Consider the following 22,443-nt stretch of genomic DNA (forward strand, 5'->3'; position numbering starts at 1 on the left):
TCTCTATTCACTGGCAGGGCTTGGGTCATTAGACACACCACAGGGGGGCGGAGCCAGCATTGTGTGGGGAAAACCCAGCCCATCCAGGACACAGGTACACTCCTCCCATACATCACTCATGCTAATCTCCCACTCACCACCGGGCAGACCCATCCAGACTTCCTGGAGCCTGGCATGCCAGCCAGCTCCAGCCAATCACACGCCAGCACCCTCACAGCACACGTACAGCCATGTCTAGAAATGGCGCTTCGCTACTAGACACATACATGCTGCATACACCGTTGCGCAGCATTCACTCACACGAGTTCACACATACCAGACTCAAGCCTGTACACCCCACGCATCAGGAACTACCAGGGACACATACATTCCCCATGCATTCCTATGGGCGGGCAGGCCTAGCTCAGCACATGCACTCAGAGTGCGCACGCACTTTCCACTGGGACACAGTGAAAGTGCGCAGAATCCAAAAATCACCATCTCCAGGTCACCATTTCACGCAAAAAGTCTAGGGGTGAACCTGCCCTAAGGGCCAAAGTCCAACATAACCCCCTTCCAGCCAAAACGCAGGGGAGACCAATCACCACCGTGATGGACTTCCCTGCTTGGGGCGATAGAACACGGACGCGGGCCCGCAACTGCAGGGACACCCTCCTGTTCTATGCCACGGTGAACCCATGGGATTCCTTCTCAACACACTGTCTGGACCAACTGGGCTACCCCACTGGTACTCCCAAGTTGTCCGCGGCCAGGACCAGGCCCTGGGCCACCCAGGTGCCACTGGTCCATGCCAATTCGCAGAGCGGGGGGTAGTAACCCCTGGCACATAGGAGCCATTCTCCACTCTTCCTGTCTGCAAGACAGGACTAGACTGCCACTGGTACTCCAGCCTAGGGCCTACAACCTCAGGCGGACCAGGAGTCTCAGGGAAGGCTCTCCTCCCCTTACCTCTTCTCCTAGGGTTCCTCCTCCCTCTGCGAGGGGTACCCCTAGAACGCCATTCCAACCCAGGACTTATCCACTCAGGTTGCACCGGGGTCAGAGGTGGGCTCTCCCACCCTCTGCACCCCCTTCCAGAGGTCTGCCCTCTCCCACCTGGAGAAGTTCCTCTGGAAGAATAACCGGTCAGGACACTGGTTACAGTCGTCCTACCCTTCAGGTCAGGCTGATCCTGAACCTGGCCTCCCAACCTCTGGTCTAGAACCTTCGGTGGAACAATTGCCTGGCACTCCAGGACTTCTGGGGATTCACACGCAATCCCCCTGAGGCTAACAAATGTCACATCTGTTGCGTGACTGTCTGTCTGGCGCAGATCTCCCGCCCTCTGTCCACCTGACAGTGCGTGACGATCCCCCAGACCAGAAGTGGTGTTACCATGGTCACTACACGGGAACCTAGCCCAACTGGGTAGTCCCTGACCCACTGGTCCTTCCACTGGGGAACTCCCCCAATCACTCCTCACTCTGGACTCCTGTACCCTCCCTATCGGAGCGGTACTGCCAGACTCTAGAACCATAGGAGCTCTGGTTACAGACGCTCCAGGTCCTCCACTCACTAGGAGATCCTCCTCAAGTGGACTAACAGGACAGCCTAGGTCCCCAACCTGGTGTTCCCTCAAGAAACCACCCAGGTTCTGAGACAGGGCTTCGGGCCTCTGGGGGCTCTCAGCCACCCACTGACTCCTGCTCCACTGAGCCAGGCAGTCAGCCCCTACACCCTTCTCACTAACCAGGGACCTAGCTGGGCTACACTGAGCCTCTTCCACCACGCTGGGCTGGAAGATCCCTGACCCACTACTTTTGGAGTCACTCACCAATGACTCTACAGAACCTCTGGTCCCTTCCCAGCGGTCTGCTTCCTCTGCCAGCTCACATGGTTCAGACAATCCACACCCTAACAGGTGTTGGCGCAACCCTGGTGAACAACAACTGAGCAACTGCTCTCTGAGTAACATATCGAACAATAGGTCCCAATCACATTTCGTGGGCTCCCGTACCCAATCACACAGGGCTTCACAACAGTCATCCTCAAAGTCTTCCCAAGACTGATGAGACGGTTTCCTAAGGTTCCTAAACCTCAACCTATTCTCCTCCTCTGGGGAAACAGGAACCATACTCTGGGAACTGGGACTTTCTAGACTGAGATTTAAATAGCTGCCACCACTGGACCCAACCCTCCCTGGGGGATCCAGAAACTCAACACTGCGCGCAGGGGATAGTCTACCCTCCAGAGCTACTTTGCCTCTGGTGGCGGCCCTCTCAGCCTCCTCTATCCTGTCCTGCGCTAAGACCCTCTCGGTCTCCAGCTGTTGCTTCTTAACCTCCAGCTGTTGCCTTCTAATGCCCAGCTGTGCCATAGCCTGGGCATGCTTCAACCTGAGCTTTTCTAAAGCCAGCTGGTGCTCCCTTTCTCTCCTCCTATCTTCCAGCTCCTCTGGGGACAGGGAAAGGGATGAGGCGCTGCCTCCTAAACTGGACCCAGCAAGGGACTCCCTATCTATGGGGTCCTCACTATCTGCTGGCGTCCCTGTGCTGTCATCTTCTTCCTCCTCAGACTCTTCAGGGCTCCCCTCTGACCCACCACCCTCATGGTGTGAGACCCGGGCCCTCTCCGCACTGTGCTCACGCTCCCAGTCATCCTTCTGCCATTGGATCAGGTTACCCCTAAGTTGGGACTGGGTGTCTGACTCATTCACTGCAATGTCTCTCTCTTCGCAAAACTCTCTCAGTTCATGCAAAAACAGACCCCAGACATTAAAAGCAGACTCCATCTTGGCAAGATGCTCACAGACACGTGCAACACAGGGGACTGAACAATCTGAAGTAAGAGGACACAATTCCAAAACTTCAACAATCTCCTTATCAAAGAGAACTCATACTCATGCGTCCAGGAAAACACACCATTCATCCACACACACCCTCCCCTCGGATCGGTAAGGCAGTTTCTACCACCCCTGACTTCTCAACCTGACCAAAAGCGACACAGGTACCAAACTCTGGAAGCAGGGCGGGGGACAAATGTACTGAACACAATCAAATGACACTCTTCAGGAGAAGAAACAATGGAATTTCAAAAACAATCCCCTAAAATGTGGTCATCTAAAATGCAGAGTTTTGTGGTGCAGCCAGCTGCTACTAAGGTACAAGGCAAACACAAATCCTTATCCCGCCGCTTGCCGCCAATGTTGGAAATGGGATCCCCGGCTGGCCAGGGCTTTCGCCAAAGTCAGTCAGAGACCACCACACCAAAGTCAGGGCAAGGGAGTTACACGCCAAGATAACCCCTACTCACCCTCTAGGTAACGTGGCGCGAGCAGCAAGGCTAAACTTGGAGGCGATGTAGGCTAAGTATTTGCGCACGCACCCCAGCAACAACAACCAAAGGCCCACCACAAAGGAAACTCCACACAAGGTTATATAAAAATAGCCTTTGTATTACACCAAAACACATTAGATCAAACACACTTTACAATGTGCCAGAGGCACGGGCAGAATTTACAGGGGGATATTTACAAGACAGGGCCACCTGGACCACTGTCAGGAATCAGAAGTAGCACTTTCAGAAATAGCACTTAGTACATAGAATATAGCACAAAATAGCACACAACCAGTAATCACTGGTAACCAGGACCTCACTAGCACCACCTGTACTAGGGAGAAAACAACCACCTATGTATCACAATACCTGTAGGGGTGTAAGAACAGAACACATGATGCAATGCATAACATTCATTCAGAGGTGTAAAGGCACATGACGCATAAGCAATACATTCAGAGGTGCGTAGAAAAGTACAATTGCGCCAAACTCACGTAAGTCACCACCTGTGACTGTCCCTAGGCCCTCTGGCCTTGTGGGCTAGGACGCCCTGTGTCCAATGTCCAGGGTCCTAAACGTGGCAGCTGCCCACGAAGTGCTGGGCAGCTGGGTGGCAATTGATGGGGCCAACGTGGGAGCCTCTCTAGGCTCTGCCCAACTGACTGTCTCCTGAGCCTCTCTGGGCTCGTGAAACAAATGGCCCCTGAGCCTCTCTGGCTCGCAAACCAATCTGGCGCCTCGAGCCTTCTCTCCGGGCTCACAACCAGGTGGGGGCAAGGTGGGGTCTTCTGGGGCCACTCCCCCACAGACACCAAATGCCCTCTGAGCCTCTGGGGCTCGTGAATACAACTTGCCCCTGAGCCTCGCAGGCTCTTCGAAACAACTGATGCCCCCGGGGCACCTCGTGGCTCCAAGGAAAATGCCCCTGAGCCTCGCAGGCTCCAACCAACAAATGCCGCCTTTTCGAGCCTCTCTGGGCTCTGGGACACTGGGGGCGCTGTAAGCGGGAGTCCCCCTCCCGGGGACTCCCAAGGCAATGGTGCGCCCTGAGCCTCTCGGGGCTCAAGACACAAAGCGCGAGGTCGCGCTACCGAGGGGCGGGGGGGGGGCGGACACCGACAGTGTGTCCCGGCGCCCCTCCCGTGTCTGGTGCACTCACCGGCTTCCGGTGCAGGTCCGGGGCTCCTCTCCAGCTCGGGGAGCCTCGGGCGGCCCCCGCAGGCAGCGCCTTCTTCTGGTCTGCCAATCAGAACACAGGTCACCCGGCGAGCCTCCCGCAGCCACAGCCAATGGCAGCGCGGCTCCCGGGTGACGTCAGCAGCTGCTCCGTGGCTTCTCCTCGGCTCGGGGAAAGGCGGGGCTGCTTCCTCCGGGCTGCGGCGGTGCTTTTCACCCGGGGTAAAGGCGGTGTGGGCAGCCGCTCGAATGTTCCAAACCAGCGAGGTGGGCACTCGCTTTACAAGGTCAATAAGGCGCTCCCAAGCGCCAGGGGGCAATCACAGCGCTCCCAAGCGCTACAATTCAAAATAAAGCGCTCTCAGCGCTGGGGTGAAGGCACAGCGCTCCCAAGCGCTACAAGCCAAATAAAGCGCTCTTAAGCGCTATAAGTAAAATAAAGCGTTCCCAGGTGCCCTCAGTAAGCAGGGCAGAGTCCCAGCAGTCCTTGGGCAGGCAGGGGGGACAAGGCTGGGCCCAGAGCCAGCACACTGGGTCTCCAGGCAGGGAGACACCCCAAGTGGCGGTCCTCTGGCCCAGCGACAGCAGCAACAGCCCCCTCAGGATCCTGGAAGAGAACCACTTCTGTGGGGACACAGCCCCATTTTTATACAGTGCATTCCTTTGTTCAAGGGTGTAGAGTGGGGGCGGAACCAGTCGCAGCTGGTTCTTGAGTACTCTGTTTACCTCAACCACCCTCTCTATTCACTGGCAGGGCTTGGGTCATTAGACACACCACAGGGGGGCGGAGCCAGCATTGTGTGGGGAAAACCCAGCCCATCCAGGACACAGGTACACTCCTCCCACACATCACTCATGCTAATCTCCCACTCACCACCGGGCAGACCCATCCAGACTTCCTGGAGCCTGGCATGCCAGCCAGCTCCAGCCAATCACACGCCAGCACCCTCACAGCACACGTACAGCCATGTCTAGAAATGGCGCTTCGCTACTAGACACATACATGCTGCATACACCGTTGCGCAGCATTCACTCACACGAGTTCACACATACCAGACTCAAGCCTGTACACCCCACGCATCAGGAACTACCAGGGACACATACATTCCCCATGCATTCCTATGGGCGGGCAGGCCTAGCTCAGCACATGCACTCAGAGTGCGCACGCACTTTCCACTGGGACACAGTGAAAGTGCGCAGAATCCAAAAATCACCATCTCCAGGTCACCATTTCACGCACAAAGTCTAGGGGTGAACCTGCCCTAAGGGCCAAAGTCCAACAATCCTGCACCTGCTTACAATAGATTTAGCAATTTTTCCTACGACAACCTTACTGTCATATATCCTTCACACTTACGCCATAATTTTCCCCCTCCCTTTCACTTGTTTTTATCCTCACGTAACCCTTTTCTAGGAGTGTAGATTGTATTTTGCAGAACATACTGTGTAACAGCTTTTATGAACAAACTGCTTCCTGGCTCTTACAACTTTTGATGGATACCTGCTTCCTGGCGCTTTACTTCACTAAAATATACTTGATGTACGGTGTAGAATGTTTGTCCTGATATAGTGATTCTCCTTCCTACTCTTCCCTGTTACTGTGATACCTCTTTTGGTTTCATCTTTCTGTAAAATTGATAAAGATTATTTGTAATTAAGAATATGTTGAAACTGCTGGTTATCAATTTGTGTTTGAGGCTGGTGGTGGTTCAGAGATGTGTCCATTGTCTTGCTGGTTTTCATTCGTTCAAGGGCCGAGTCAGCTTTGTCACCAAATAGTTTGGTGGTATCGAACAGTAAATCCATAAAGAGAATACTGATGTCCTGAAGCATGCAGGGTGGTAGATTGAGATTGGAGTGCGTATTGCTCTCACCAAGGAGTCAGCGGTATTGAGGTACAACTTAACAATATGTCTGGGGCATTCTGTCCATACTACGGCACTTCTTCAAATGTTCTCTGTGATTTGTGGTGCGACGAGCTGGGCCATATCCCATAAAACATGAGCATAACCGGCCGGCAGGCATTTGGCATTCAAAGAGTTCAGTGCCATACTGCCTACAGAGAAGAGTTATTATCCCATGCCTCCATTCGTATCGACTCCCTGTCTTACCGAATTGTTGGCAATGTGCCTTGTGACTGGCCTGAGGAGCAGGATGCCTTGATCATCAGACTCTTTAGGGAAGGATGACTGGAGAGGTAGGCCAGGTTTCAAGGTGCCATCGGCCAGAACATGAGAAGGCAGAAGAGCACTGTAGGTCCCAAGGTGAGGATGCCCATCACTGCTTTGAGGATCTCTGCTGGGTCTGTAACAGGCGCCAGGAATTCAAGAAAGGGAGGCTGCAGCATCGTACAATCTGGAATTGATCCAAAGCCATGATGGGGTCGTCTTGAGAGTCAAATTTGGCTATAGAACAGACTCAAAGCCAGCAGGAACAAGGCTCACCACAACTAACTCAGGCTCTGAGGATAAAGATCCTGTGAGAATCCGCAGTGACTAGGTGTCTCACCTTGTCCAAGCTTCTTGTGCTTCCTGTGTGAGGAGGCTGGATCTGACCCTGGTCTCGGCCAACGATGACCTTGCATGTCATTATGGGCCTGGCCAATGAACAGTATGGCTTTGTGCTCCTTGATGGCCTTAAGGTTCATGTTCAACAAGAGCTGGATGAGCGGGAATTATGGCCAGAACCTAAGCACCACAAACAGATGATGTGTGGGTCAGTGATGGACATCTGTCCCTTGCATCTCCTACACAGCTTAAAGCCACAACACTTAGGGGGAGACATATCACTACACTAATTGTCATTTTTTGTGTGAAGGAAAAATCACAACTCTCAGGAGAGAGTGAGCTTTCAATCTGTGCTGAAGCTGCAGAAAAAAGGGAACTTATTTTGCTGGGCTGGAGTGGGCGCTATATGGCTTCAGTGACGTCACATGACACCAGTTCCGTCATTGGTACCAAGCAAGCAACCTCTACCAGAGACGTGACATATTTGAAGTTTCTGGATTTAGCCTGACACTGGGATTAATCTACAGGTAGAAGTATCTACCATAAACTTTGCTACTTGGCTCATATTCTTGTTAGGCTATTCATGTTTCCCAGACAGCCGCGGCCCATGCAGGGAAGAGCGGTGGCGGTGGGGTTGGGTGAGGGGGGTTTCGACAGATGATGTAGAGGAAAAATGAAATCAGTAATTAAATTATCCTTGTCATTGTCTGGCGAACCCCCCCTAACCCGGCCCCACCACTCTTATCTGCACAAACCGCTGCTGTTCTCAGATTTCACACACCACTTTACAAACTTCTGGAAAAAAACATGTCAGAGCATGATCATGAACTGATAGGCAGTAGGAGATGGGAATGGGAGCATGTCTGACCACTGACACATTTCTAGTGCTAGAATTTCCATGAAAAAATGCCTCCTACACTTACTATAATCTTGAATTTCATACACATATATTTTTTGGGGGGAAACATGTTCTAATTAGAAGGATTTTCTCTGAGAAAAAACATTTCGAGACGACTCACAAAGAGGTTGCTCTAAGCCAGCTGTGAGATATACTCGGAGCACAGTATTTGTGATATTAGCAGTAAACTGTGTGTTGAGTATGGAAATTACTCAAGATGAATTCAGGAATAACATTTGTGAATGGCCCTTTAAGAAATGTTCTCGATAGTGGCAGGAAGTAAACCTGGATTGCCAGAGACTTGCTGTGGATATTCCAGTTTATAGAAGGTGTGATAAGATTCCAGAAGACATCAATACAAAATCAATTTTCAGTCATTTATAAATCAGTTTATGGCCGAGTGTGTTTACCTCCAAGGATCTTATTTTGTTCCAAGTATTAATTAACAGATAAAGAAAATCTTTGAGTGCAGTAACGAGCACTAACTCCAAAGTCCTTTTTTTAAACACTGCTAGTAATCCAAATGGAAACTGGCAACACAAATTGCAACCTAGAGTTTTTGAGAACATAACATTCTAAGTGTTAGGTTAAACCTGGAAACCACTGAAGGTACGCGTATTATTTTAATTACACCTATATGTGTAATATTACGTCTGATCACAATTGCTTGCAGAGACTAGAATGCCCTGCAGAGTAGATGAACACGAACCAAACTTTCCATATTGCAGGTACTCTTAAACTTGTATAAGGCGTATTCCAACCCAAGCAGTAGAGTAAATCTTTGTCTCAGGTGGAACATTTGCCCCTCTTTAATATTCTCTGGTAAATCTTTCCTTGAAGGGCCATTATGATCCAAAACCTAAAGAAGACAACATTTTGCCCATTGAGGCTGGGCACAGGACATTCTTTGGTGCCTTGGAGTCATTCCATGGTTCCACTGTCAAATGCTAGACATGGAAGTGCCCAACAGATACTGGTGACAGAGAATGACATTGAACAATGCCCTGTGCCCAAAACTATCGCCCGATGGGGTGGCAGCTTGATAACCTTCAGAGGCAGCAGCCTGGCTGCCGGTCAATGTCAAAGGTGTTATGTTATATTTATTTTTTTAGCGCCCCACCCACGACCATATTCTGGAGCTATGCAGGTCTATGGAGTTTGCCTCAAGGGGCTTTACTTGAAGAGAAAGGTCTTCAGCTTCTTGTGGAACCGAAGCAGTGATGAGGAGGCTCTGATGTGATGTAGGAGGTCATCCCATGCTTTAGGAGCAATGTTTGAGAAGGCAGGACCTCCTGATAAGCTTTTGCGTATGCACGGCATGTGTGCCAGTGAGAGTCCGGCTGAGCAGAGGTGCCTAGAGGGTTGGTGGAATTGCGTGAGGTTGTTTATATCGGCTGGACCTGTATTGTGTAGTGCTTTGTATGTGTGAGGAGCTTGCACTGTGTGTAACTGATTTTGCAGCAAAATCATAGTATAGATTGAAACCAACTTTAGTAAAGTTACGCAAGTCTTCCATAAGGAGGCTCAAAATGTAACTGATTTTCTGAGTGTTTAAAAACATGGATTCCCGAATCACTGCACTGACCTTCCCCTTTCATCCTCATTACTCACTCATGCTCCTTCATGCACCCTCAACAAAGACACTCAATCTTGGTTCGAAGCCAGGTCATGTCCACCATTGATAATGCACTAACTGAAACCAGACAGCGATCTGCCAGTGAAGACACAAAACTACCCTGACCCACGGAAGTATCTGCACCACACATATCTAGCAATGCACGCCTAGACTGATTTGCAGCACTTTACACTGTTTTATTTCATGCATGCTCTCTCAATACACCACAATCTTGGCTCAACCTATCCATGATAATGGAAATAATTTTACCTAGGTCAGAACTTTGACCATGTACCTGACACTAGGCCCTACATCACCTCATGTTATTATGGCGCTGGGAATAGAGCTACTGAAACTAAGGGCAATGAATATCTAAATTATGTCAATCATTCAATCAGTGGATTTTAAAAGAGCGGTTAATCACCTGTGAGGGTATCCAGGCACTGCATTGGCTAAATTATGCAGCAGCAATGACTAACTTACTTTGAGAAATAAAGGCAAACTATGCAGCAAAGAAGGAGGGGCAAATTGTGCGGTGTATTAGCCGCCTAAAGGTAAGTTAGGCGACACATTTTATGCCATTTTGGTGCTATTCTAATACTGTAACAAACTTGTATACAATTCCTCTTCAACACTAGACAAGCATATGCAAAGCCAATAGGTCTCGCCTTTGCAAGCGCTATTGGCGTTGTCAATGTGTTTAAGCCATGCTGTACAACCAGCGTGGCTGCTGTTCAGCATGGCTGAACGTTAGTGGTGTAGAGGAAAGTGGCGTGGAGAGTCATAGAGTGGAATGGTGAAGAGTGCAGTAGAGTGTAGGAGAGTGGAGTGACACAGAGTATCGTGTGTTGAAGTGACATTGAGAGGAGTCTCATAGAGTGGTGTACAGTGGAGTGGTGTAGAGTAGAGGGGACTGGTATAGAGTGCACTGGCGAAGAGTGTTGCAGAGTATAATGGTGTAGAGTGCACTGGCTAGAGTGCAGTGACATAGAATTCAGTGGCGTACAATGCAGCATTGTAGAATGCAGAGACATAGATTAGAGTGTTGCATAGTAGAGTGCAGTGAAGTAGAGTGCAGTGGCGTGGAGTGGAGTGACAGAGTGCAGTGGCGTAGAGTGGATGGATGCAGAGTAGAATGGCGTAGAGTGCATTGGCATAGAATGCAGTAGTTCAGAGTAGAGTGGCATGGAGTTCAGTAGCATAGAGTGCAGTGTTGCAGAGTAGAGTTTCATAGAGTGCAGTGGAGTAGAGCAGCGTAGAGTGCATTGGCGTAGAGTAAAGTGGCGTGGAGTGGAATGGCATAGAGTGCGGTGGTGTACTGTGCTGCAGAGTAGAGTACAGTGCAGTGGCATAGACTACAGTAGACTAGTGTAGAGTGCATTGGCGTAGAGTAAAGTGGCGTGGAGTGGAATGGCATAGAGTGCGGTGGTGTACTGTGCTGCAGAGTAGAGTACAGTGCAGTGGCATAGACTACAGTAGACTAGTGTAGAGTGCATTGGCGCTAAGTGTTGCAGAGTATAGTGACTACAGTGCAGTGGTGTAGAGTGTCAGTCAAAAGATCCTTATTCGATTTAGTTAAAAATCATACAAAGAAGATAAAAACATTTTTATACAGAATAAAAATTATTAAACAATTTCATACCAATCAGAATCACGTAACGAAATATTTGGGCTAAAAAAGTGTTTAAAAAGATATTAAAATACGATTCATCCAGAGAAACCTGATAATGTCTTGCGTGATTTAAATCTAGCCGCCGCCACTAAGAAGTTTGCCATACAAAATGTGATACGAATATTGCACAATGATTGAAGGTAAATCAAAGCTGGTCTCACCTGGGAGAAACCAGCCTCCCTTAAAACAGGTAACAGATGTCTTTTCCTAAAATCTGAAAAGAAACCACAAAACATAACAAAATGCAAGGTATCTTGAACGGAAAAATTATCACATGTACAGGGCGGGGCTAACTCTGGTTTCACCCATGTATTGAAACTACCTAAATAAAAATGTATGAGGTTAAATCTGAATTTAATCAGAAGAAACCTGTGATACGGCCTTGTAACAAAACTTAAATATGGTTCCAGTGCAATGGAATTCACTAGCAAATAATGTCGTCTCACTGCTGGCTTCTGCAGTTCCCTTTCCTCCCGGCCCACTCTTGCCCTAGTCATGAACTGCTTCTTAACAATGTATACGTCCTGTTTCCTAATACCATATGGGTCTGTAAAGAGTTCCGGGCGGCCCAATTCCATAAAAGATTTCTTCAGATAGGCCAAACATGGGATCCTATTAAAGTGGTCCAAAGACATGACATCATTCATAATCCTGTGATTAAGAGTTAGTTCGTTATTGAGCCATGTCTATAGCCAATAAATTAAAGGCGCCAAGGTTAGCCTATCACAAACGTGGTCCAGGCCCACCTCTGCATGTATGGAAAAGGTTGGTGTGGACTGGGGGACAGACAAAGGGGAGCGTAAAAATCTATTTTCTGCCTTTTGTATGGGATCCAGGCATACATAACCCCATAGTGATGCGCCATACATAGCCAGTGAAATACATTTACTATTATAGACCTTTAAAAGGGCTTCCATCGGTCTAGCGCCCAGCCTTTTTGCAAAACTCATAAGGGCCGCTGAAGACCTGGTCACCGCCAGGCTTTTTGTCCTAACCTGGGGGACCCAAGAGCCCCTATCATCAAAAAGCACCCCCAGGTAGGGAAAGGCAGAAACACTAGTAACAACTTCACCCTTACATTTAAAAGTTCTAACTACACCCTTTTTTCTGTGGTGCCCAACAACCATAGTGTGTGACTTGTTCGAATTAACCTTCAAGTCTAGTTGGTCCATGAAGGTGCCAAAGGCATCCAGCAGCCGTTGGAGACAGACGCCAGTGCGGGCTATCAGTACCGCGTCATCCGCGTATAGGAGAGCAGGGATCTTAGCTTCTCCTACACGCGGAACGTCTCCTTCGACTGCTTCCAGGTGGCTTCCCAGGCCATTGATATAAATTGTAAATAGCAGGGGGGCCAGTATGCAGCCCTGCCTGACCCCTCGCATGGAATTAAAGCGGGACGTGCACCTTCCTTCTTTGGTAACCCACACAACTGCAAATAACTCTTGATGTAGTGAAGCTATGAACCTGACCAGTGCCTTATCGATCCCGATCCTCAGGAGGATGTCCCACAACTTAGACCTGTTCACCAAGTCGAAGGCCGAGGAGAGGTCCATAAACGCAAGGTATAGTGACCCCTCCTTGGGCACCGTATACTTCGAGATCAACAGGTGTAAGTTGGAACACTGCTCTATTGTTCCTCTCTTCTCTCTAAATCCATACTGGATGTCAGCCAAACCCCCACAGCTCTCCAAACTGTCCCTTAACCTGGCCAAAAGGACTCTGCCTAAGATCTTAATTGCAGAGTCCAAAAGGGATATGGGCCTATAGCACCCTGGATCGTCCCGGTGACCCTTCTTAAATATGGGAACGATGGTAGAGGTTACCCAGGTAGTTGGTAAAAAGTTGCCATTGGCGGCTGTAAACACGTTAGCAAGAACACCCGCCCATAGCTTTGGAGAGTGTATGTAGAAGTCAGCTGGCACCCCGTCTGGCCCAGGGGCTTTGTTCTTTGTGGTGTCCAGGATTGCTTTCTCAACCTCGACCCTATTAAAGCATATGGGTGGGGCCACAGAGACCGTCAAGATGCTCACTTGGCCCGCCGTGTCAGAATCTCCATAGACTGATCTAAAGTGAGCCAACCATTTGTCATCCGGGATGACACTATCCATAACGGAATTGGTCGAGTCGGAGAAAAAGGGCTGGTTAATTATGGCCCAAAATTGCCTACTATCCCGTAGGATATCTGTACAGAGTAGGTTCTTCCAAGCATCGTTCTTGATTTTGTCCTGCCTAGACTTAGTAGCTCGCTTATATTCCTTCCTTAATATAGCAATGTCCGCCCTCACCCTTGGTTGTGCTTTGAGAGCAGCCATTCGAGATTTGTGTGCTTTCGAGCAAGTTGCGTCGAACCAGCGACACTGGTTGTTGAAGCCCTGTCTCAGTTTGACCATGAGATTCGAAGAGATTTGGGTGCAGATAGATTGAGGGGCACCCATAATCTCGAAATCTGGGGCGCCAGAGTTCTGGCAGGTCACTACCTGGGCCTCGATTATCGGGTGGATTTCAGCGTAAAAACTGTCTGGAACGACATTTGCCCACTTGAGCCTTCTGCCCCGATCCACTGGGCGTAAAGTATGCCCTGTTTTTATTTGCCCCGGCATCGGCCCCATGAAGTCTCCCCAGGCGACCTCAAGAAGGACGGGATTATGGTCACTGTAAGGGGAAGGAACTGTACAATAAGAAGTAACCCTATTTAAAATAGCAGGGGTCACAAATATATAATCAATAGTTGTGCCAGGGACTGTCCCCTTAAAGGTAGGTGTTCTAGTCCCCCCTTCCGCCGACATTGGTTCTGAAAAGTTGAAGTTAGCCAGTAAATCTTCCAGCTCCTCGCCCGGAGTAGTATGCTCAAAGTGGGGTCCATCAGGCCCTGCTACCCCCATATGGTTAATTGAGCTACACATAAGATTGCAGGGGTGAATATTAAAATCGCCCAATAGCACGTATTCAAAATGAGTATGTGTGTTATGACTGACTGAAGTTAAAAAGGAGTCTAGGGCGGCGATGTTATTATCACAAAAATCCCTATTCCCTGAATTATAGAAGTTTATGAATAATGTACTCCTGGTGGGACTAATTTCCCTTTCAACAATTAAGAGATTTGGGGATACGTTTTTAATCTGCCTTAGGGGCCCTTTGAGATCAAGTGAAAAAAGAGTTAAGAGACCTCCCCTGGCCCTGCCTGCGATACTGGGGATGGCAGCCACGGCAAAACTGGTGAACCCATCCAGCCTAAAGCTGGAGGAGGTATCCCATGTTTCTTGTAGGGCGATGATGTTATGTTCAGAGACAAATCTAGACCATACATTGTCACCACTCTTGGAGCTAATTCCTGCCACGTTCCAACTAAGCATTTTACACACTGCGACCTTGTTTGAGTTGCCGCCCCCCCCGCTGGTGGCAGAGTCACATTTGTTAGTCAGTCTGTATCCTCCAGGGGGCAAAGTGGTTGCTCGTGACCAACCCGCAGCCCTCATCTGCACCCTGGAGGATCCGGGGGGGGGGGGGGGGGGGGGTACTGGCGGGGCGATGGGTCGCCTTAGGGCTTGTAAGTATGTGGATCCGAGAGAGCTACCCACCCCCTGTTGTGGCCTCCAGCCCTGCCATCTTGCTGGTCGGTGATTTGTGGAATTAGTACGGGCTAACTGTTGGTAGAAGAAGTCTAATGGGACAGGTCTCAGATAGTCCTTTGTTGAAACCGCAGAACCGTCCCAAAATAAACAATTGGCCAAATTAGCCCTGCTAAAGTTTATTACCACACAGTCCCCCTGTGTTGTTTTTGGTTGTTTACCAATCCAGCCCACCCTCCTTGCGTGGATGAACATGTCCGCAATATTCTCCCCACAACATATATCTGAGCACCACCTATTTGCCTTAACCATAAGGTCCGAGGTTGATTCCATCTCACCCTCCATAAGTGGGGGTACCCCTATAAACACAGCAACCAAAGGGGACGCCTCCGGAGGTAAGTTAAGTTTGTATTCGCTGGGGGTAGCCTTCCAATGGACGGGTAGACTAGACTGGTTCAGAGAGGAGATTTGGGCCGCCGTAGTTGGAGCGCTGGCCTTTATACAAAGAAGTGGTGCTTTGGTGACCTGTGAGCTATCCCCCAGAGGCAATACCATGCTTGATGTCTGTGCGGTTGGTCTGGACTGTCCCATGAGGCACAGGGTCAGACTGATTTGCATATAGCCATGTCTGAACTGGGGTGGCAGAGTGGGCTAAAGATTGGTGATGGATTAAACCCAGATCTTTTGACTGGGTGTGAGTGTTTGATTGATTCAGATGCTCCGTCCATCACCACCCCCTTTTGTACCGCTTTTGGCCGCCATAAGTGTGGCAGGGTATGCTCAGACGTGAGTCCCTTGCTCACTTTGCCACTGGATTCAAGCAAGCCGGGCTGAAGACGGCTGGAATGCCAGAAACCGGTCCTCGGAAGCTTGTTTCCGGTCCAGGGAAGGCATGGCTTGGCAGTTCGGGCTGGACTGTGGTATGGCCCTGCCCTGCCTCCTCCTGCCCCGGACGGCCACAGACGGCCCGCCCTTTGCCCGGGATTAGCCCGGCGCCGTGGAGGAAGCTGCTCGGCTTTGTGCGCCTCCGTGCGCGGTGATTCCCGGAAGTGGGCGTGTCCGCCGAGGAGTCTGGGAGCTGTAGTCTTCCCCCGCTGCGGCCCCGCGATGGAACTGCAGGGAAGACCAACAGCGTCAGGGCCCCAGACGAATACAGCAGCACGAGTGGCCAATCCACCCTCCAGCAGGTGGTCTCTGCAGCGTTGTCCCCCGCTCCTCAGTGGGAGCTGCTCGGCTTTGTGCGCCTCCGTGCGCGATGATTCCCGGAAGTGGGCTTGTAGAGTGCATCGGCATAGAATTCTGTGGTGTTCCAGAATAGAGTGTCGTTGAGTGCCTTGGCATAGGGTTCATTCGCGTAGTGTAGAGAACAGTGGGGTAGAATAATGCGCAGTGGCATAGAGTGCTGTGATGTAGAGTGCAGGTGTGTACAGTGCATTGAAGTACAGTGCAGTGTTTTAGAATAGACTGCGGTAGAGTGTAGTGGCATAGAGTGTAGTGGCGTAGAATGTAGTGGTGTGGAGTGCTGTGACATAGAGTAGATTGTATCATGGTAAAGTGAAATGGTGTAGAGTGGTGGTGCAGGGTAGATTGCAGTGGCTGAGAGTAGAGTGGCATAGAGTGGAATGGCATTAAATAAAGTGGTGTAGAGTGCAGAGGCACAGATTGTAGTGGTGCAGAGTAGATTAGTGTGCCATAATGTGGATTGACATGGAGTGCATGGACGTAGAGTTGAGTGTTACAGAGTAAAGTGCATTGGCATAGAGTGTACTGGCATTAGGTGCAGTGGTGTAGGGTGCAGTGTTGCAGAGTGGCATACAGTGGAATTGTGCAGAGTACATTTGAGTGGGGTAGACTGGAGTGTGAAGAGTGTAGTGGTGTAGGCATGGAGTACAGTGGAACAGAGTAAAGTAGAAAGGCTGAGAGTGAAGTAGCATGGAGTGGTGTAAAGTGGAGCAGTGCAGAGTAAAGTGCAGTGATGTGGAGTGATGTAGAGTAGAGTGGAGTGGCATAGAGTGGAGTATGCATGATGTGGTGTTGTCTGTGATTACAGACAACACATTTTCAACTGAAATGACCATTACATTTGCACTGACATACCGTTTTACTAATAAAACTATGCAGGGCACAAACGATAATGTGTGAAAATAGCATCACCTAGTGTATTGATTTGTTTTGAGCATATTAAGGTATTTGTTTTCAACACACTTCAGAATTAACAAAAAATGTGCTTCATTTGTGTGTTCCTAATTCTGATATATTCTGAAGTACTTGCACAGTTCATTTAAATGTTATTTTGTGCTAGAAAAAAACCTTTTCTTATCACCAGTATTCAGCAAGATTGTCACATAAATCCTTTCAATTTTAAGTAAGAGAAAGAAAAGTAAACAGCAAGCTCTCTCATTAAACAGCATGACATTTGACTTGTCTTTGAATGCACAGAAAATGTGACAAGATAAGAATAAGATTTACAGGCATGTTTACAGTAAGGAGCATTCGTGGAAGAATGCAAGGGGAGTTGGCATGAAAAGACTTTGGTCCTTGGGACAAACAAACTCACCTTGGACAGCCTAAAACAAATAAAGCCAGCAAATAAAAAACACAAAAAATGTGATAGGCAGGAGCAGGGACATTTTATCATGAGTCTTTTTGGCTTTCCAAGGAGAAAATATTTTGTATAAAGCATATACATTGTTGCAGTCGGTGAAAACAGAACACGTCTACGTGTAAAAACTTCTTGTAATGTAAAGTGTGCTTCAATTGTCCTATGCATTCCAGTTATTTGAAAACGTGTTTTTTAGTTTCGGGTTTACTATACTTTCACAATAGAAGACATCAGATAGCACCCTTTTCCAACTCAAAAGCGTCCTGAAGAACAGAATTGTACATTTCTTATTTCTTATTTACCCATCTCACTGAGAGGCCGTCTAAGGATAAAGCCAATGGACATCAAGAAGGATTGGAAGATATTTCTGATTCTTTGACGCGCCTTCCTTAAATAACTGCTTAGTTGAGCAGTGTCTTTAATGTAGCACAATTCTGCAAAACTGTTTCAGGACAAGAAGGATTCACTATTTTTTTGCTGCATGAATTTTTTTGTTTAAAAAAGTTGATTTTTAAAATTGTATTTTATTCTATTTTATTACTCATTGTTTCAACCCAATCTGAATTACATGCAAGAGTATTATTTTTGGCTCCCGTGGCATACAAATACCTTTCACACTCCATCAGGTGGGGGTAGTAACAGCTATTAACCATCATTGAAACTCACTAAATTAGGTCAAAATAAATGTCTGTTATTACTCTGCAGCAAGATACCGGACGTTACATCGGGAGTTGTTACATTGCAGACATTATATTACATCAGAAATGCCTTTCTATTGCATGAGTTTTCATCAGGAGTGTGTTCATATCGTAGGTTGGTAGGTAAATATTACTTTTTACTTCTCATAATTCAATTTACATGTTTATATTTTTACATATATATATAAATGATCTATACATGTTTATATATGTCTAATCTATATGTAAATGTATATTATATGTGTAAAAATTCAAAAACTATATTTAAATATATTTAATTATAATTATTTTTAAGTTACACTACTAAGTATTTAATGCGAATATTTAAATTTTTACTAAATTTAATTATTATAAATTAATATTATATTACCCATCCCTGCTACTTCAGATTCCCTTACTAACCCTAAACACTACCCATACTTGAACTCTACAAAAATCCTACTACCTCTATACAGTCACTGACCCTGAGTCCTACACACACTCCTCACTGCCTCTGCACAATAGTCATTCCTAAACTATAAAACCACATTTCTGCCTCTAAAAACTACTTATCCACCAACCCTAAAAACTTGTTACCGTAACTAAAATCTACCCACTCCTGGACAATAAATAATCCAAACCACCCCTAAAAACTACCCATCCTTAATCACTAAAATCCAATTGCCATCCTACATTCCATACTTTCATTTTTTTTAATTAATATTAAGTTTTGAAAAAAGATATAACATATATTAAATATTGTAATAGTGTAATTAATATTTAACATTACATTTTTTACGTTATACATTAGTTTAGGAATAATTTAAATTAAATTGAATGAATACATTATTTTAAATATATACGAAACCAATTTCCTGATCATTTGTAAATACATTAATTCGAATATATAACTTTTAAAATAAGTATAAGCCATCTTTCCTTTCCTTATCTTTATACATGTGGTTGTTTTAAACGTGTGTGTGTGTATACACCCACACACACACACATACATGGATACCTATACAAGTGTATACATATATTTACATATCCACATATATAAAGCATGTAACTGAGACGTAAAAGTCTAAAATGTAAAACACCTAAAAACTTACATGGTAAGTAAACACTCCTGACTTACTTACCTGCGATGTAATGTCATAGAAAGTAAAGATCGCGAGATAATGGTATGATACCGTTCAAGTCCTTGAACTCTGGGCACAGCTCTGTCAATGCACCTCAATGGTGAGATTCTAGTCCTGGGAGGTCAAAGTGGTCTTCCAGCAAAACGACAACATGGGCCATTTATACAATACAAAGTGGATTGTCTGTTGATTGATACTAAACTACGCCTGTAAATAATAGCCAACTCGATTTCATAAGCCTCCGAAAGATGAAAGTTTGAGTCAGCTGTGCTGGGTTTAGAACCTATAAACTCCATGTTACACGGAGACCTCGCAGCAGGCGCGTTAACACGCTGAGGTATGTTCCTGGCTTAGTTCACACTCCTCCTGCACAGCTCTCACCTCTTCACTTTTACTTACAATCAGGACGAAGACCCCCAGGAACTCGGCCATGCACTCCCGGGCCAGGGGGTGCTCGATGCGCAGGAGGGCCCTGATGCGGCCTAAGGCGCGCGCCATGGCGCCGGGTGAGGAATGGACAGGAAGGAGGGCGACCCTTGGAAGGAAGGGAACTGAGGCCAGAGGGGGTGCCTTTATAACCCACAATCGATGGCAGAGGCGGAGTGCCGATAACAGGTCCTGCCTCCGCTGTAAAGATGTTTATTAATAACCCGCAGAGTCGCAGCCAAGCAGCTTTGAGCGTAATGCTGAACAAGGGCACTGTAGGCCGCGCGTGGCCCCGTCGGACTGGACTGAGAGAGAGGCGCGTGGCCCCTCAAACTGGCCTGCGCGGGAGGCGCGCGAGACCCCGTCGACTGGCCAGAGCGGGAGGCGCGCGTGGCCCCTCAGACTGGCCAGAGCGGGAGGCCCGCGAGACCCCGTCGACTGGCCTGAGAGAGAGGCGCGTGGCCCCTCAGACTGACCTGCGCTGGAGGCGCGCGAAAACCCGTCGGACTGACCTGCGCGGGAGGGGCGCGCGGCCCCGTCGACTGTCCTGAGAGAGAGGCGCGCGTGGCCCCCGTCGGACTGGCCTGGGAGGGAGGCGCGCGTGGCCCCTTTGAACTGTCCTGAGAGAGAGAGGCGCGCGAGACCCCGTCGGACTGGACTGAGAGAGAGGCGCGTGGCCCCTCAGACTGGCCTGCGCGGGAGGCGCGCGAGACCCCGTCGACTGGCCAGAGCGGGAGGCGCGCGTGGCCCCTCAGACTGGCCAGAGCGGGAGGCCCGCGAGACCCCGTCGACTGGCCTGAGAGAGAGGCGCGTGGCCCCTCAGACTGACCTGCGCATGAGGCGCGCGAGACCCCGTCGGACTGACCTGTTCGGGAGGGGCGCGTGGCCCCGTCGACTGTCCTGAGAGAGAGGCGCGCGTGGCCCCCGTCGGACTGGCCTGGGAGGGAGGCGCGCGTGGCCCCTTTGAACTGTCCTGAGAGAGAGAGGCGCGCGAGACCCCGTCGGACTGGCCAGAGCGGTGAGGGTCCACTGGTGACCCTGGCGAAGGCCTGGCACAAGAGGGCAAACGTTTTCGGTTTTTCTCAGCGGCTGATACGCGACAGGCTACCAATACCTCCTCGCCGGGAAATAGAAACAACAAATTCCACTGCTTTTGGCGGGATCTGGGAGACTAAAATGATCTAATTTGCTAAAAAAGAAAAGGATTATAATGAGGTGTGTTTACCTCTATTGTAGTCTGTTCCTCATGGTTATTATTATGACACATTTGGAACTTACATTAAGGTTCTAGGTTCCTCGTGTGTGCATCGTTGTAAGGAGTGTAACTTCAAACATAATTATGTTTGAAGATGCATCTCTCGTGATGTTGTTTTCCAGTTGATCCAGCAGCTGTTGTTAACTCATTCAGCGGTTGGTTCTTCAGGCGAACGGCAGCACTCCCGTGTAATGGTGGATTTGGACATTACATTTATTTACTTGGATTTTCATCTGGTCAAGCTTCATTCTTCATTTCAATTATTACCTGTGAATTCTTACATTACATTTGGCGACGGGATCAAAAGCATTTTCAGCATTTCAGCATCCTTGTGTATCTTCAAACATAATTATGTTTGAAGATGCATCTCTCGTGATGTTGTTTTCCAGTTGATCCAGCAGCTGTTGTTAACTCATTCAGCGGTTGGATCTTCAGGCGAACGGCAGCACTCCCGTGTAATGCTGGATTTGGACATTACATTTATTTACTTGGATTTTCATCTGGTCAAGCTTCATTCTTCATTTCAATTATTACCTGTGAATTTTTACATTACATTTGGCGACGGGATCAAAAGCATTTTCAGCATTTCACCATCCTTGTGTATCTTCAAACATAATTGTGTTTGAAGATGCATCTCTCGTGATGTTGTTCTCCAGTTGATCCAGCAGCTGTTGTTAACTCATTCAGCGGTTGGATCTTCAGGCGAACGGCAGCACTCCTGTGTAATGCTGGATTTGGACATTACATTTATTTACTTGGATTTTCATCTGGTCAAGCTTCATTTTCATTCTTCATTTTAATTATTACCTGTGAATTCTTACAATACAAGGATGGGTTACAAAAGAGATCAGGTAGTATAGTGCAACGTTGCTGCTAATAACTACGTTAGCATCGCTTGGTGATGTAATCATAGCAGATAGTATAGAGCCTTTGTTATGGTAAATCAACATTGTTTATTTACACAAGGGACAGGGTCATTCTCATGGTGGAAGGAGTGGGATCTATAAAAAGTATAGTATGGAGAGGCTGGATTAGCAATGAGACTCAAGGACTGGCAGGTACAAGGGAAGCTGGGAGAGTCAACGGAAATGCTGGGTGGAGGAAGGAACGTGGCCTGACAAGAGGAGATAGCAGGGCCATCTCTCAAGGTGCAACTGATACTGGAAACGATTAGCTAGGCAAAGTTGGACTGGACTTGGAACTGATAGCACATCTTCCCTAATACGTAACCTGCATATGTAACAACCAAGCATGTGAAACAAAGTCTAGCTTTTGTTTACAATGTCCACAAGTCAGTCAAAGTCAGTCAAAATCACTTTATTCGATTTTAGAAAAATCATAAAAGGCATAAAACATTTGATAAAAGGCATAAAACATTTATGTACCTACATTAAAACACATAATTCATATATTTAAATTTGCAAGCACCATACACGAACATTTAAAAGATACAGTACAAAACCACGGGCTGTAAACAGTGTGGACGGGACGGTTACTTAGGAGGTATAAATACACTAGAAGCCACTTTTTTTTTGTTTTAGTTCTCCATGCTGCCACCAGAAAACTTGCCATTCCAAATATAATGCGGG

At 47.9% G+C, this 22,443-nt stretch overlaps 1 protein-coding gene across 2 annotated transcripts in view; it reads right to left on the reverse strand.

Moving 5' to 3' along the window:
* The window catches only part of AQP10 (aquaporin 10), a 135,025-nt gene extending 115,139 nt beyond the window's left edge, over positions 1–19,886 (reverse strand). Inside the window, exon 1 of one of the 2 annotated variants that reach the window (XM_078671644.1) lies at positions 19,573–19,886. In XM_078671644.1, coding sequence (XP_078527770.1) covers positions 19,573–19,671 — 99 coding nt within the window. In that variant the 5' untranslated portion in view covers positions 19,672–19,886. Of the gene's footprint in view, positions 1–19,173 lie in introns of both variants that reach the window. The other variant, XM_078671645.1, reaches the window with a different exon arrangement.
* Positions 19,887–22,443: the final 2,557 nt, after the last annotated feature.

This window comes from Lissotriton helveticus, chromosome 12 (genome assembly GCF_964261635.1).
Source record: "Lissotriton helveticus chromosome 12, aLisHel1.1, whole genome shotgun sequence".
In the NCBI taxonomy this organism is placed as follows: Eukaryota; Metazoa; Chordata; class Amphibia; order Caudata; family Salamandridae; genus Lissotriton; species Lissotriton helveticus.